The 15,325-nt window shown below is 42.3% G+C and overlaps 1 protein-coding gene across 1 annotated transcript; it reads left to right on the forward strand.

The window, feature by feature from the left end:
• The first annotated feature begins 3,468 nt into the window (after window positions 1-3,468).
• pgr (progesterone receptor) lies at window positions 3,469-11,117 on the forward strand. The gene is made up of 8 exons (XM_032508199.1): window positions 3,469-4,595; window positions 5,421-5,530; window positions 6,282-6,398; window positions 6,696-7,001; window positions 7,953-8,097; window positions 8,260-8,390; window positions 9,056-9,213; window positions 10,520-11,117. Exons 1-8 carry the CDS (start codon window positions 3,739-3,741, stop codon window positions 10,673-10,675), a joined length of 1,980 nt encoding a protein of 659 aa, XP_032364090.1. The 5' UTR covers window positions 3,469-3,738; the 3' UTR covers window positions 10,676-11,117.
• Window positions 11,118-15,325: the final 4,208 nt, after the last annotated feature.

The raw sequence follows: 15,325 nt of genomic DNA on the forward strand, positions 1-15,325 counted from the left end.
AGCTAATGGATATAAAAAGTAATTTGATACTGTACAACATTAGTGGGAAATGTAGTCATTGACAGCGTGTTGACAGCACGGCTGTGGCCGGCACAGAGGTGTAGGAAAATAAGAAGCATGTGTTTGGATGTGTCTGTGACAGGTTCATCAGTCAGACACAACATAAAATTAAATGAGAATAATTACTGCTCTCAGAGCTTTCTGTGACTCTCAAGTTATGAGATTTCAGTTTTTTCTGTTATGTAGTATCAATCAACAGGATTCATTTTCCTTCAGGACATTAGAATCTTTAATGTGTGTTATTAAAATGTTGAGCACTTAAACATACCGTTTAATGAATATAATGAAAATATATGTTGATTATCTTCACTTTAATGGAGCGCAGAGGGTTTGTGGGTTTTTAAAAGCGTGGCAGAAGATGCTGTTGTGCTCTCTCATGCTCGCTGTGAAGCAAGACAAATGTCTGGGAACAGTCTGACCTGGCACTGAGCCAAACAGCTCACCTCCATCTCAGCCAGGCCCGGGGTGGGAATGCTACCACCGGACTTTAGCTGTCAAGTCCCTGAGCAGAGCTACTGTGATGCCTTTAAACCAAGGGAAGCTAAGGTACGGTACAGCAGTTATTACAGCAGCCACACTGATTAAAAAAACATACCAGTTTGGTATAAGATTAACACCATGTGGTCCAGTAAAATGCATTTAGTGACTGCAATATTACTTTTGATGAGGGTCCATAGGGATTGTCTTTAAAGTTTTCTTAAATAAATGGTGATGCTGCAGCTAGAACAGTGTGCAGGATTTTCCTTTTCTTCAAGTGTCTGCAATTTTTGGAAATGTGATGTTAAAAAGTAACAGAAGATGGGTTTGCATAAGAAATAGTCTATATCTACGATGTTCGACTTCCAGGATTGCTTCAGTGCGGCCTGAAATTCCGCCGGATGTCAAACTCTTTCCAGCCGGATGTCCGTTACCTCCCCCTTTCTATGTGTTGTAGGTTAATATTAAACTTCGATGGATTTATGAGGACTAGGTTACCTGGTCCTCAGATCTCTGCAGAGTAAATCCAGACAGCTAGCTAGACTATCTGTCCAATCTGAGGACTATGGTTACCTGGTCCTCAGATCTCTGCAGGGTAAATCCAGACAGCTAGCTAGACTATCTGTCCAATCTGAGGACTATGGTTACCTGGTCCTCAGATCTCTGCAGGGTAAATCCAGACAGCTAGCTAGACTATCTGTCCAATCTGAGGACTATGGTTACCTGGTCCTCAGATCTCTGCAGGGTAAATCCAGACAGCTAGCTAGACTATCTGTCCAATCTGAGGACTATGGTTACCTGGTCCTCAGATCTCTGCAGGGTAAATCCAGACAGCTAGCTAGACTATCTGTCCAATCTGAGGACTATGGTTACCTGGTCCTCAGGTCTCTGCAGGGTAAATCCAGACAGCTAGCTAGACTATCTGTCCAATCAGAGTTTTCTGTTGACGACTAAAACTACTTCTGAACGTACACCTGTTCCACCAAAACAACTTCCTTCCTGAGACTATTAAGCAGAGACCCCATGGCTCCGTCTGGAACTTAGCACCACCCAGGACCATTGTGATTGGTTTAAAGAAATGCCAATAAACCAGAGCACATTTTCCTCCCATCCCCAAATGCTGTGTGGACTGGTCAGACCCTCCTCCGCAACGCTGTGGAGGAAGGTCTGGCAATGCAAGACTACACAAAAAAATGAAGGCTGGTGGAGCCATGGGCGAAGTAAAAGTAGGCCACAGCATGACAATCCTCTCTGATATCGTCCGGACAAATGACGTAGGAGATAGGGCCAAGGCCTATGTGTGCATCATGAGCACATGCATCAGCAACATCCGCACTCAGCTGATTAACTTGAATAGGAGAACACTGGCTGTAATCTCACCAAGATAACAGAAATGTAAATTTGACGAGTACAAAGCAGGTGAGAGTGCCGTATGTTCTTAAGATAGAGCACCACCATACAGAAGGCGCATTTGAAAATATTCACACTGACCTAACATAACCCTCCATGACAGGGGAGCTACGCCCACAGAATGCATTCTTCCTATGGTCAAAGGCATTCTGATAAAACACTAGTGAACATGAACAACTCTCTCCCAAATCCAAAAACTAGGGTGGTGAAACTTAAATTTGTGATGTCATCATGTAAAAGCGTGGAAGCGCTTCATAGACAATAAATTGGGACAGATGTTATAGATGAGTCTGAAGGCATCCAGAGGAATATTCTGAGTATGTGGGAACATTTTCTATTTTAGAAATGAGAACACTACAAGAGAATAATTTTGGATATATATTTAAAAAAGTTTTTTTTTTAAATCAGTGTCCCAGTCATTGTCTATGGAGCAGCTCCACACTCTATAACTGATGACATCACAACTTTGAGACTTGATTGATTGAACTTTGCTAGGCCAGAGGAATAAAATGGAATTCTTAATTTAGGTGGTGTTCCCCTTTAACTTAGCTCACTGTCACTAGGATTGCAAGATGTCCCAAAGTAGAAAATACAACTTCACCTCCACCTGTCTATTGGTTACAAACACCATTCACATGGGCCAGATACATATATACATACTAATAATGACAAAATTGGGTTTTGGCCTACAGTTGAACTTAGGAGGGCTGGTAAGAATGACTGATTGAGTTTTGTAATAATGATTAACTTATTGAAAGCATTGTAGTATCATAATGATAAAATGGAAACTTTTGCAAACAGTAGTAAAGGCACATCCAACAAATGGTCAACATTCATAACATCATATAATGGATATACTCTATAAGTAATATAGCTACAAATGTAAAAAAAAAAAAAAAAAAAAAAAAAAATCTTATCCTTTTGTATATTAAGGAACTTGGTACACATACTTGGTTAATCGGCATGCCCCGCCTCCGTGTTGTCATTAACATGTCAGCAGGGTCCCTGCTATTTTATGGAAATGTCTGTGTTTCCATTAACCATAAATTAAATCTTGTTTGGAATCCATGATTTGGAGAAACAAATGGGAGAGGATATTTCAACAAAAAATATTCTCCTGAACAATCTGCCCCCTTCACTTCTGAAATGACGGATACACCCCTGGTATTATAGTCTTACCTTCAAAAGGCACCAAGTCTCCAATATCTTCTCATTTGGCCAAACCATAGGGCCAAACACGTCGTCATGGGTGGAGTCTAGTGACCCTGGACATCGAGGTGATCCATTCTCCTCATTGGCTGGCTGTTTGGCAGTAAGGGTAGTATAACGCCATACATCTCTGGAGTGGATGCGCATTGATTCAGACCCTGGCACCTGAAGGATGGACTATTCAGTCTGAATGAGGAAAACTAATAAGAATCTGTAGCAAAAAGGGAAAAGAACCCCCCCCCCCACACACACACACACATTCAGCTTTGAAACATGACACCTACAGCCAGAAAGGGGAACTATAGGCCTACTTGTAATATACTTAAATCTGCCAGGATTATTTTCTGAAAGTACTCATAATTGCGCACGTTCCATCCCCATCAACGGCTGCCTTTCTTTATTTTCAACTGCAGTTACATTGTTCAGAATACCGTAAATCTGTCTGAGTGAAAGAAAAGACATAGTCACAGCCTTTCTCTCGACGGGGAGGAGGATTACAGGGAAGTCTCTGAGCGATAACCTCCACACAGTCCAACCTCCGCGCGCACTCCAGTCTCCGCTGTGCGCTTCACGGTCCACACCATGGAGAATAAAGCAAACGGGAGAATGAGCACTATCAGCACTTCGATCGCGGACTCCACCGACACAAGAGTAAGTGACTTGGTGGAAGCTGGCTACATGAACACTAAGTTATCGAACGAGTCCCAGTCTGTAACGTGCATTTCCTCCTCCGTGCGTCATTTTGGAAACAGCGGCGCACTGTTCCAAGGTCTAAACTCAAGCGGCGACAACGCAGTCTCCCTACTCGATGGTTCACCTGTCGGGAAACATTTTTATGACCGCAGCAGTGACTATGTGAAGTGTGACAGCGTGCCGTGGGAGGATTTCGCTGAAGTTCAGAGGACGAGTGTGGCCGCATCCGAAAGGGGAAGCCTCTCCTCGATGACCGGAGCGTGCAAGTTCATCAAAGATGAGAAGGAACCTGCTGTGATTATGGACAGCCCCTGTCCCAGCTTTCATCCATCATCGGACATGCCTGTTCTGGACCCCTGTTGTGACAGCGACAGGAAGCAGCAGCTGGGGCTCAGTGACGGGGAGTCGGCCGCAGCCGTTCCTATACCGGGGCTGGACGGAGCTCCGAACTTTCTGATGGACATGAACCAGTCCGAGTCCAGCCAGCTGAGGACGGACTCCAGGTGTGCTTTGTCCGGGAAAGCACCCATCAACTTTGACGCAAACGCGCACGCAGCCCAGCATCTGGCCATGTACAAGAGCGACTGTCCCCGCTGGCAGACGCACACGGCTCCGGCTGAGCCCCATCACTGGTGCCAGTCCGTAGGGGGGCCCGAGGACCCGTTCTTACACGGCAGCGGCTACGATGGGATCCAGAACCAAGTCCTGATCCAGAGGAACCCGTCCCCGTTCTCCACATTCCCCGGGTAACTACCAAACGTTCGCCTGAAGGCACATGTGGAAATATATATAGATAATATTCCATCTGACCTTTTGATCAAAGCTGAGTCAACAAGGAACTTTGAATGTAGGCCTAAGTTTGCTACTTGTGCGACAGTTGGATTTAAAATATAGAATAAGACAGCAGTTTTACCAGATCATAGAGGTGTGCCTACTTAAAGTGATGATCATGGTAATTAATCACGTTTTAGGAAAAATGATTTGCCACTCCACAATAATTCCCCGTTATAAACTCATTTCTGAGTCAAAGAAAGTGGAAAACAAACTAGTCTTATTAGAAGTCATCTCATAGCTGTCTGTCTAAACTGTAATTTGTCTTAAAATAACATTGGAAACGAGATAATGAGAACATCTTATCCAATTTGGTCTGGTTTTAGTTTTGCCACTTAAAAAAAATAAAAAATAAAAATGTTTTAAACATCTACATCTGGATATTTTAATATAAATATGGGCACTAAATGGTCCTTCCTTCTGTCTTTTCCTTGCAAACATAGGAAGAGGCCTCTTAAACAAGCTTCACATTCACTCAAGGGTTAACACACCAATCATGAATGTAAGAGTAGAGAGTAAAGCAACATTTAGTTCTTACCTTTGATCCTACGTGGATCAAACTTTGGTGATGATTTACCCCGCAATGTTACTCAATGTAGCTACTGCCCGTTTCACCCACATATCCCATGTTTCACAGGGGCTTACATTTTAAAATCAGAGTGTTCTCCTTAAAGACACAATGGGCCCGTCTGCCGTGTTGAGATGAGTTCATCACTGTGTGTTTTTGTTCTTTTCTTCAGCATGCCGCCTCAGAGAGTGTGTGTGATCTGTGCTGATGAGGCATCTGGTTGCCACTATGGAGTCCTAACCTGCGGGAGCTGTAAGGTCTTCTTTAAAAGAGCAGTAGAGGGTGAGCATAAAAGCACTCACACCAGTTTTCCACGTTAAGCACAAGTCCTACAATTTCTTTTCTTTTTGTACACACTTTGTCAAATATTGAAGGGGAAAACACTCATCAGCTACAGAAGACAGGTTAACTGCCTTTTCCACAGATTATGTTCTATTTTAAGATGCCTTTCACATCTGGCCGGTGACATCTGATCAAAGGTATTTGATTTTTAGGGGTGCCTGCAAATGGAAATGCTACATTTTTACCTTTCTTCTGTTGATCAGTGGGCTTTGTTTGCAACAACTTAAATAAAAAAGACTAAAGGAGACGCTACAGGCTGTAATTAAATATGTATCTCCACTGGCAGCTATCACAAGTCTTCAGTGAATGCTTTGGTACATTAAAAAGGGAGTTAGTACATTACATTTGACTGACCTTCTTTGCCAGTCATTAGCAACTGTATCACATTGACCAGTGTTCACTGTGTTCCTCGTCTTGGACTTGTTTTTCCTTTTTATCTTGCCATGTGAGATTATATAGGAGTCATTATGTCTCAGCATGGCCGTGTCACTCTGTCCTCACAGCCTTGCCTCTATCTTATTTTCTTCTTTAGCTCTCTCCTCAGAACGCTGCCTCTGTGCGGATGGAGTAGCCATGTTAATAGTCAAAAGCCCCTCAACACTTTCCCCCCTCATTATGTGCCTCTCCTCCTCTCAACATATTTAAAAATTAAGTGCTGTTGAATTGCCTTCTCCTCCTTTTCACTCCACAGGCCATCATAGCTATCTCTGCGCCGGGCGGAATGACTGCATTGTGGACAAAATTCGGCGGAAAAATTGCCCAGCCTGTCGCCTTCGAAAGTGCTATCAAGCAGGAATGATGCTCGGAGGTACTGTTAAGTAGGATTTCTTTTTGCACGCTAACATGGAGCTAATGCACCCATGTGGCACAAATGAAATGAAACCGATTGGTTCTGTAACAACAAGTCACACTTTGAATTCATGATCAGGAAAGAGAATGTTACAAGTGCTCAGATCCCAAAGACATTAATAAATCGGAATCAAACAGGATTTTTTTGCAAAATGGAATTTACTGCGCATAGATAATAAAAGCTCTGCGAAGTTTTGTCGGCACAAATTGGGCTGTTTGTCATCAAATCTAACCATGCCTTGTTCTCATAACACAGGCAGGAAGCTGAAGCGTTTCGGGGCCTTGAAAGCCTTGGGTTTGGCCCCGGCCCTGATGTTCCAGTCAAATATGGCCATGTCCAGCGACAGCCAGGCCATGAACTCCATGTCTTGCATACCAGGGATCCGTGAGGTGCAGCTCTCCCAACAGATCCTCAACATCCTGGAAAACATCGAACCAGAGATCGTGTACTCTGGTTATGACAGCACCCAGTCCGAGGGCCCACATATTCTGCTCAACAGCCTCAACAGGCTGTGTGAGAAACAGCTGCTGTGGATCGTCAAGTGGTCCAAGTCTCTGCCAGGTAACGGCTCTCTGCGGCTCAGGGTCACCACATTTGTCGCCCTAGGGATCTACCTGCAGGTCCGGCCAAAGGTCTAAGCCTTAGACACTTCCTGAGATGGAAGGCTTTGTAACGCCATGCATATCTGTTACAAAAAAAGTGATTCCAAGTGGTATAAAATTAATTTGTCATAGAAAGGTTTTTTGAAATATTTAGCAATAAAGGTGTAAACTGAGAAAAATGTTACAGGAAAAGTAGTCCAGTCTCCATAGCGCTGTGGAGTAACATCTGGCTACGGCGCCCATGCATTCTGGGATAGGAGAAAACAACGCTAGGGATGCACAATATGAGGAAAACTAAATCTAATTGCGATCATTCTGACAGATATTGCAATACGATTCACGATATTAGAGGGCCACAATACTTCATTCAGAACTCTTTGACACACATTTTGCCGTTACCAAATATTGCGCCCCATCTGCAATTTGGATATTGTCCATATTGTGATTTTGATAAATTGCCATTAATTGTGCATTTGCTCCTACCAGTGTATGGCCGTGTGCACTTTGTCCAGAGCAATCCCACCAATCGCTCCGTAAACGTCCAAGTTAGAGATATTATAATAATAATAATAATACATTTTATTTAAAGACGCCTTTCATGGCACTCAAGGATGCCGTAAACATATTCTTTGTAAGTCTTTATTAATATTATTATTAAAGTTTCTGGTTGTTTGGTGAAGCGAAGGGATTCGTAGAGCGAGGAAGGGGCCTTACATCGAGTGCGTGAGCCACCTCCCAGATGTCAGGCTTTATCCTGGAAATGTTCTCCAGTTGATCCCGACTACTGGAAAACTATATACTGCACCACTTATATATGTACTTGATAGTATATTAGTGCACAGATGTTTTGACAGGTTACATCTACTGTGAAAAAAAATCAATAAGTACAGGATTTTCTTTTCTGTCTAAGGGTTCCGTAATCTTCAGATCACCGATCAGATGACCCTCATCCAGTACTCGTGGATGAACCTGATGGTCTTCTCTCTCGGGTGGCGCTCCTTTCAGAATGTCACCAGTGAATATTTATACTTTGCACCGGATCTGGTTCTTAGTCAGTAAGTTAACCGTCATCACACAGGCAACTCATCATTATTCCTGATGATTTATTATTAAGCATTACAGGCATGAGAGTGGTCGTTTTTCACAAAGCAAGGAGTTTGGATGAAAAGGAGCGAATTGTTCAGACACATGAACTATTTTCTGTTTCTGTCTGCCAGGGAGCAAATGAGGAGATCGCCGATTTATGACCTCTGCCTGGCGATACAGTTCATCCCTCAGGAGTTTGCAAATCTTCAGGTTACCCGAGAGGAGTTTCTCTGCATGAAAGCCATAATATTACTCAACACAGGTAAAAGCCAGAAGACGTCCTGAATCAGACTCATGATTCCCTGTTTGTTGACCTTCTTGTTTGAACTAACCACGCTGAGTAATACTGTGTTGCCAACCGAGATGTGTAGCTTTGATGATTGTCTACTGTAGAGCTGCACAATAACGGGAGTGTACAGGGTGACTGGACCATGGCAAGATTTATGTAGCCGCTGCTATCAAGTCCAATTTTTAAACTCACTGAAAAACATTGATTTACACGGCAGCACGTTAGCTCTTAGCAAACCATCATATTTGGGTGGCACCTCAGTTACATTTCCTTAGTGTTCGTTTTCCTTTTTAAAGTGCCCATATTATGAAAAAATCATGTGCTACATACAAACTTGGAAAAAAAAACATCCATGGTGTTTTGAGTGAGATCCGGTTTCTGAATGTCTTCAGTCTCCGGGTGAGCTAGTTTCTACACACCTAATGTTCACAGCCCAGACTAGCAGCTAGCTTCTAGACACCTAAGTAGCCTGTGGGTGGAGATGTGTTAACATTCAGAGTTTTTTTTAATTTATTCATTCATTTCTTTTTTTAAATCTGCAGAAAATTCTGTGGAATTCGACTTTTGCCATGGCCCTGCTAATCATTGTTCTATTTTAGAGAAAAGTATTGTTTAACCTGTGTTCTGCCTGTTTGCAGTGCCTCTTGAGGGACTCAAAAGTCAGGCAGCATTTGAAGAGATGAGACAGAACTACATCCGGGAGCTGACCAGGGCTATCCACATGAGGGACAAGGGCTTGATGGCCAGCTCCCAGCGGTTCTACCACCTCACCAAACTGATGGACGCCATGCACGAGGTAGGCTCTGCTCCCAGCAGCACTGACTCATGTCTCAGGCTACATCTACACTGCTGCGTTTTCATATTTCAGTAGCGTTTTGAGACAGAAACGGGAGGGTGGTGGTGGTGGTGGTGGTGGTGGTGGTGGTGGTGGTGGTGTGTGTGTTGTGTGTGTGTGTGTGTGTGTGTGTGTGTGTGTGTGTGTGTGTGTGTGTGTGTGTGTGTGTGTGTGTGTGTGTGTGTATGTGGGGTGGGGGTGTCTAGACTGATTGATTGACATTTTCCAGAATCTCCGTAGCCCTGTTGCACCTTTTAGGACCAGACAAATGACAGATTCATCATTTTTATTGGTAGAAAAGATTATACTAATGAATAATAATGAATAATAATGAATAAAACTGCATTCCAGACACAGTTTTTAGCCCACAAGTTACAACTTCCAGTCATGAATCACGTGGCAGTAGCTCAGTCCGTAGGGCGTTGGGTTGGGAACCGAAGAGTTGCCGTACAGACCAAAGTACAGAGTGCGGATTAGTCACTTTGGCACTGTACACCCCCCCCCCAACTGCTCGGAGTGGTGGTCCAGCTGGCAGCCCCCTCACTCTGACATCTCTCCATTAGTGCATGAAAAGGAATAACTTTACATTGCCTATTTATTTCTATTTCTCACCGTTAATCACCTGCGTCTGTACGACATTAACAGGCGTCGCCATTGTTGTTTATGTGTGTGCCGTCAAAAACTGTAACCAGGAGTAATAAGATCAGGTATGAGGTCACGAGTAGTAAGTTACGGGTCGTTCCAGGGCACTTTTACAAGTAGAAGGTTGTGAAAACACGGGTAACAGGTTGGTGGAACGTAGCATTTGCTCTAGAAAATGTGCAACCTGAGTAGAGGTCTAATCAGCTGGGAAATCACCTGAGTGGGGTTTGTTCACACGTCACACGCTTTCAGACCATTCACGCACACACTGGGCATGTGCATGGCGGTGTAAACAGGAAGCAGATTGTCTGATGTTACCATGCGGTTGGAAATCATGTAAGCTACCTAACTGATAAGACTGGCTGACGTGGATCAGTCTCACCAAAAGGTCTCTGTTTGGGCCCGTCTAGACTACTAAGCAACCACAGAGTTTTCAAACCAAAACGGCAGCAGCAGTGTTTCCAAGTGTCTCTGTTTTAGGGACTCAGAAACGCAGCAAACGATTATTTTTTTTAAAACAAAACGTAGTAGATAGATAGATAGATATTATAGTGTTTATGTAGCCTTAATCTAACTGCTACTTTAATGAAAACTAAAACAATCATGAATGTCTCCTTTCTGACAGATAGTGAAAAAGGTCAACCTGTTCTGCCTGAGCACCTTCATCCAGGCGGACGCCATGCGAGTGGAGTTTCCCGAGATGATGTCAGAAGTCATTGCCTCCCAGCTTCCCAAGGTCCTGGCCGGCATGGTGAGGCCCCTCACGTTCCACACCAAGTGATGACGCCGGCACAGACATCACTAATCTGCGGAGACATCTTGGGACTGGATTATTCATCCCACAATTACTGGATACTTTATAGCCTTCACTATTGTAGTCATCATTACTTTTCCTAAGGGCCTCTAACGCTCTTAGTCCTTTTACATTACACGGTAAAACAGAATGAACATGTTTAAAATATGTTTTTTAGTACAGAACTCTTCAATTTGATAAATTCAGAGACACAAATCAATAAAGCTCCTGTGTATAACTCTGGTTTATCCACCCTTTACCATCCTACAGCTTCTGTATAGATAGTACTTACTAGCTGATATACAATAGGTTTTAAAAACCACCAGAGATCCTAATATTTTTGTGCTGAAGCTTCAAAAATAAAAATAAATACTTGCTTACTTACCATATTATAACATAAAGTTAATATAGGAGACACTGAGACCTGCCAGTTAAAGGAGAATTACAGTTGATTCCAACATGTAGCTCTGTTGTCTGTAAATGTGGCAGCCTATCAGTAGAGAGAAACTAACCAATCAGGTCTGTCAGTAGAGAGAAACTAACCAATCAGGTCTGTCAGTAGAGAAAAACTAACCAATCAGGTCTGTCAGTAGAGAGAAAAACTAACCAATCAGGTCTGTCAGTAGAGAGAAAAACTAACCAATCGATGCTGCCTACACCGAGTTATCCTCCTGCTAGAGTTAGTACCCAACAGGCTTAAACAGGGCAAGTAATAAACCTGTTTTTAGCCTCTAAATATGTTCAAAATGTCATTAAAAGTGCCCCCCCCCCATGTGCAGTGATTCCTTCTGAGTGAACACAGTGAATCTGATGCTGGAGATGTGACATAAAGGCATGAAATTGGTAGGCAGTTAGAGAGCTTAGGGACCGTCTGAAAATTACAACACAGAAAAGTAAATATGGAGGCTTTCAATTAAATGATTAAATAAGGTAGTGTCTCCAAACTGACCTCAATTATAACTTGTCTCCTGCTAGTTGTACTACAGCCCTTACCTTTCAAAATAAGCATATGCTTATTTTAGAAAATAAGTTTGTATCTCTTTTGTGTTGTAGTTTGTAGACGGTCCCTAAGCTCTAACGGCCTCTCAACACAGGAACTACACACAGCTGAATTAGTACAACTTTCATGTCTTTCTGTCACATCTCCAGCATCAGATTCACTGTGTTCACTCAGAAGGAACCACTGCACATGGGGGGGGGCACTTTTAATGACATGTTGAACATGTTTAGAGGCTAAACCAAGTTTAAAACTAGACCTGTTTAAGCCTGTTGGGTCCTAACTCTAACAGGAGGATAACTCGGTGTAGGCAGCACGGATTGGTTAGTTTCTCTCTCTACTGACAGACCTGATTGGTTAGTCCTTCTCTCTACTGACAGACCTGATTGGTTAGTTTCTCTCTACTGACAGACCTGACTGGTTAGTTTCTCTCTACTGACAGACCTGATTGGTTAGTTTCTCTCTCTACTGACAGACCTGATTGGTTAGTTTCTCTCTACTGACAGACCTGATTGGTTAGTTTCTCTCTACTGACAGACCTGATTGGTTAGTCCTTCTCTCTACTGACAGACCTGATTGGTTAGTCCTTCTCTCTACTGACAGACCTGATTGGTTAGTTTCTCTCTACTGACAGACCTGATTGGTTAGTTTCTCTCTCTACTGACAGACCTGATTGGTTAGTTTCTCTCTCTACTGACAGACCTGATTGGTTAGTTTCTCTCTACTGACAGACCTGATTGGTTAGTCCTTCTCTCTACTGACAGACCTGATTGGTTAGTTTCTCTCTACTGACAGACCTGATTGGTTAGTCTCTCTCTACTGACAGACCTGATTGGTTAGTTTCTCTCTCTACTGACAGACCTGATTGGTTAGTTTCTCTCTTCTGACAGACCTGATTGGTTAGTTTCTCTCTTCTGACAGACCTGATTGGTTAGTTTCTCTCTACTGACAGACCTGATTGGTTAGTTTCTCTCTCTACTGACAGACCTGATTGGTTAGTTTCTCTCTACTGACAGACCTGATTGGTTAGTCTCTCTCTACTGACAGACCTGATTGGTTAGTTTCTCTCTACTGACAGACCTGATTGGTTAGTTTCTCTCTCTACTGACAGACCTGATTGGTTAGTTTCTCTCTACTGACAGACCTGATTGGTTAGTTTCTCTCTCTACTGACAGACCTGATTGGTTAGTCTCTCTCTCTACTGACAGACCTGATTGGTTAGTTTCTCTCTCTACCAACAGACCTGATTGGTTAGTTTCTCTCTCTACTGACAGACCTGATTGGTTAGTTTCTCTCTACTGACAGACCTGATTGGTTAGTTTCTCTCTAATGACAGACCTACATATCTACAGACAGAACTACATGTTGAAATTGACCGGAATTCTCCTTTAAACTAATGAAATTCTTTTCGGGTCATCAGCAGTGACTCACAGGGAGGAGAAGCTGATAAGAAGATAACCATCAGTAAAATATTTGATTAAAAAAAAACTTACTGTTCTCTTAAGTGATTAGATTTGACCCAGTTAGAGCACATCTCCACCAAGGCAGCACTACGCCCTAATCAGAGACCCTTAATGTGTTTATAACAACATATTCAAGAGATTTTAATCTACGTACGGATCTGCATCAAAATCACACAATGACAAATGCTGATGGGATGTATGTGACAGGTTGGAAGTGAGTGCATTAGTTGTACAAAATAGTACAAAAATCCCCCATTTCACAATGTCAGAATGAAACCTTTAAATATTTCGGGTTCAGCCTACAGATCGGAAAAAAAAACATATGATCCCTTTTTCCTTGGCACATGGTCTTACTCTAAATGAAATGGAACTGAAATCAGTTCATATGTTTTTGAGCTGTACGATTAACAAACAAAATTTTAAAAAAAAAGTTACCCAAAAATCAAACTTCCATTACATGGATGTGAAGAGAACTGTATTATCTCTATGTCTTTCAGTGAAAAATACAACCATATACAGCTTAAACTCTCTAATTGTGACAAAAAAATTGGACCACAGGTTGAATAAATCACGCTGTTTATTTAATTTATTATTTTATGAACCGTCAAAACACAGTAGATGATTGCAAGGAAACATGCTTGACATATAAGATAGGATATGAATCATTCATCAATCATTTCCCCCTGAAGATTCAGACTGTAAGGAGTATTATTCCAGCATCAATGTTCAAGGGCACCTCACATTCTTAATGCTGTAAATGGAAAAGAGGGCCCTGATCCAAGCAAGTACCAGACCTCAAATACCTTCTCAAATACATGTACGGCCCCCAGAGAAAGAGTCTTAGTGGGGAGTCATTTTTCAGTTTGTAATAACTGAAGGGTGAAGGTGTTGATTATTGTATTTATTTTATATCTTTTTCTTTCTGAAACATTATTAGAACATTTAACATGAAATGGTATTGTTAACATAGTATAATCTGATACATGTCTAGTTGTCATTAATAGTTCATCAGTGTACTAGTGAGTACAGTACCACAGGAGGCCTTAACGGTGAAAGCTCCACCTTATGAACACAGCATTCATGACGTGATAAAAAACACTTTTAGATAGGGCATATAGCTGGTGTGATCATTTATACTAATAAACACTTACAAGAAGTAAATACTTTTTAAATAGCAACTACAGATGAAGAGCAAAAAGCTAGGGATCGGGTAGTATCAGAGCAGGAAGTATCGGACAGGGAAATATCAGATCGGGTAGTATCGGACAGGGAAATATCGGATCAGGAAGTATCGGACAGGGAAATATCAGATCAGGAAGTATCGGACAGGGAAATATCGGATCGGGTAGTATCAGATCAGGAAGTATCGGACAGGGAAATATTGGATCGGGTAGTATCAGATCAGGAAGTATCGGACAGGGAAATATCAGATCAGAAAGTATCGGACAGGGAAATATCGGATCGGGTAGTATCAGATCAGGAAGTATCGGACAGGGAAATATTGGATCGGGAAGTATTGGATAGGGAAATATCGGAGTGGGTAGTATCAATTCGGGAAGTATCAGATAGCAAAGTATTGGATCGGGTAGTATCAGATTGGATAGTATTAGATCAGGAAGAATCGGATCGGATAGTATTAGATTAGGAAGTATCAGTTTGGATAGTGTTAGATCAGGAAGAATCGGATTGGATAGTATTAGATTAGGAAGTATCGGGAAGTATCAGACAAGGAAGTATCGGATCGGGAATTATTGCATTGGGAAGTATTGGATAGTATTAGATCAGGATGTTTCGGATCAGAGCCGATATGGGCATTTTTTAAACTGATCGAGGAACCCCTTTCTGTATTTTACAAAACTGCTGTTAAATGTATTAAGCTGGTAAACAAAAAAACAGTGTGCAGCTCTTTTATCTAGGCAATTACAAGTAACAGATTTCTGGATCGGGGGTCAAGTAAACTGATGGAGGCATCCCTAGAACGAGCATGGATGTGGAGCACAGTAGCGTGTAGCTCACCAGAAAGTGCACTGCAGCAGGGAGCAGGTTCAGGGGAGGAACACTGATCACAAGCCATACACGGGAAAGTTAAGGTGCAAACCTATTATGCTTTTTCCACTAGATTCTCATGGATTAGATTAATGTCATTATTTTAAATCACAGTTTGTTCAATTACAGCTA

The sequence above is a fragment of the Etheostoma spectabile genome, chromosome 3 (assembly GCF_008692095.1).
Source record: "Etheostoma spectabile isolate EspeVRDwgs_2016 chromosome 3, UIUC_Espe_1.0, whole genome shotgun sequence".
In the NCBI taxonomy this organism is placed as follows: Eukaryota; Metazoa; Chordata; class Actinopteri; order Perciformes; family Percidae; genus Etheostoma; species Etheostoma spectabile.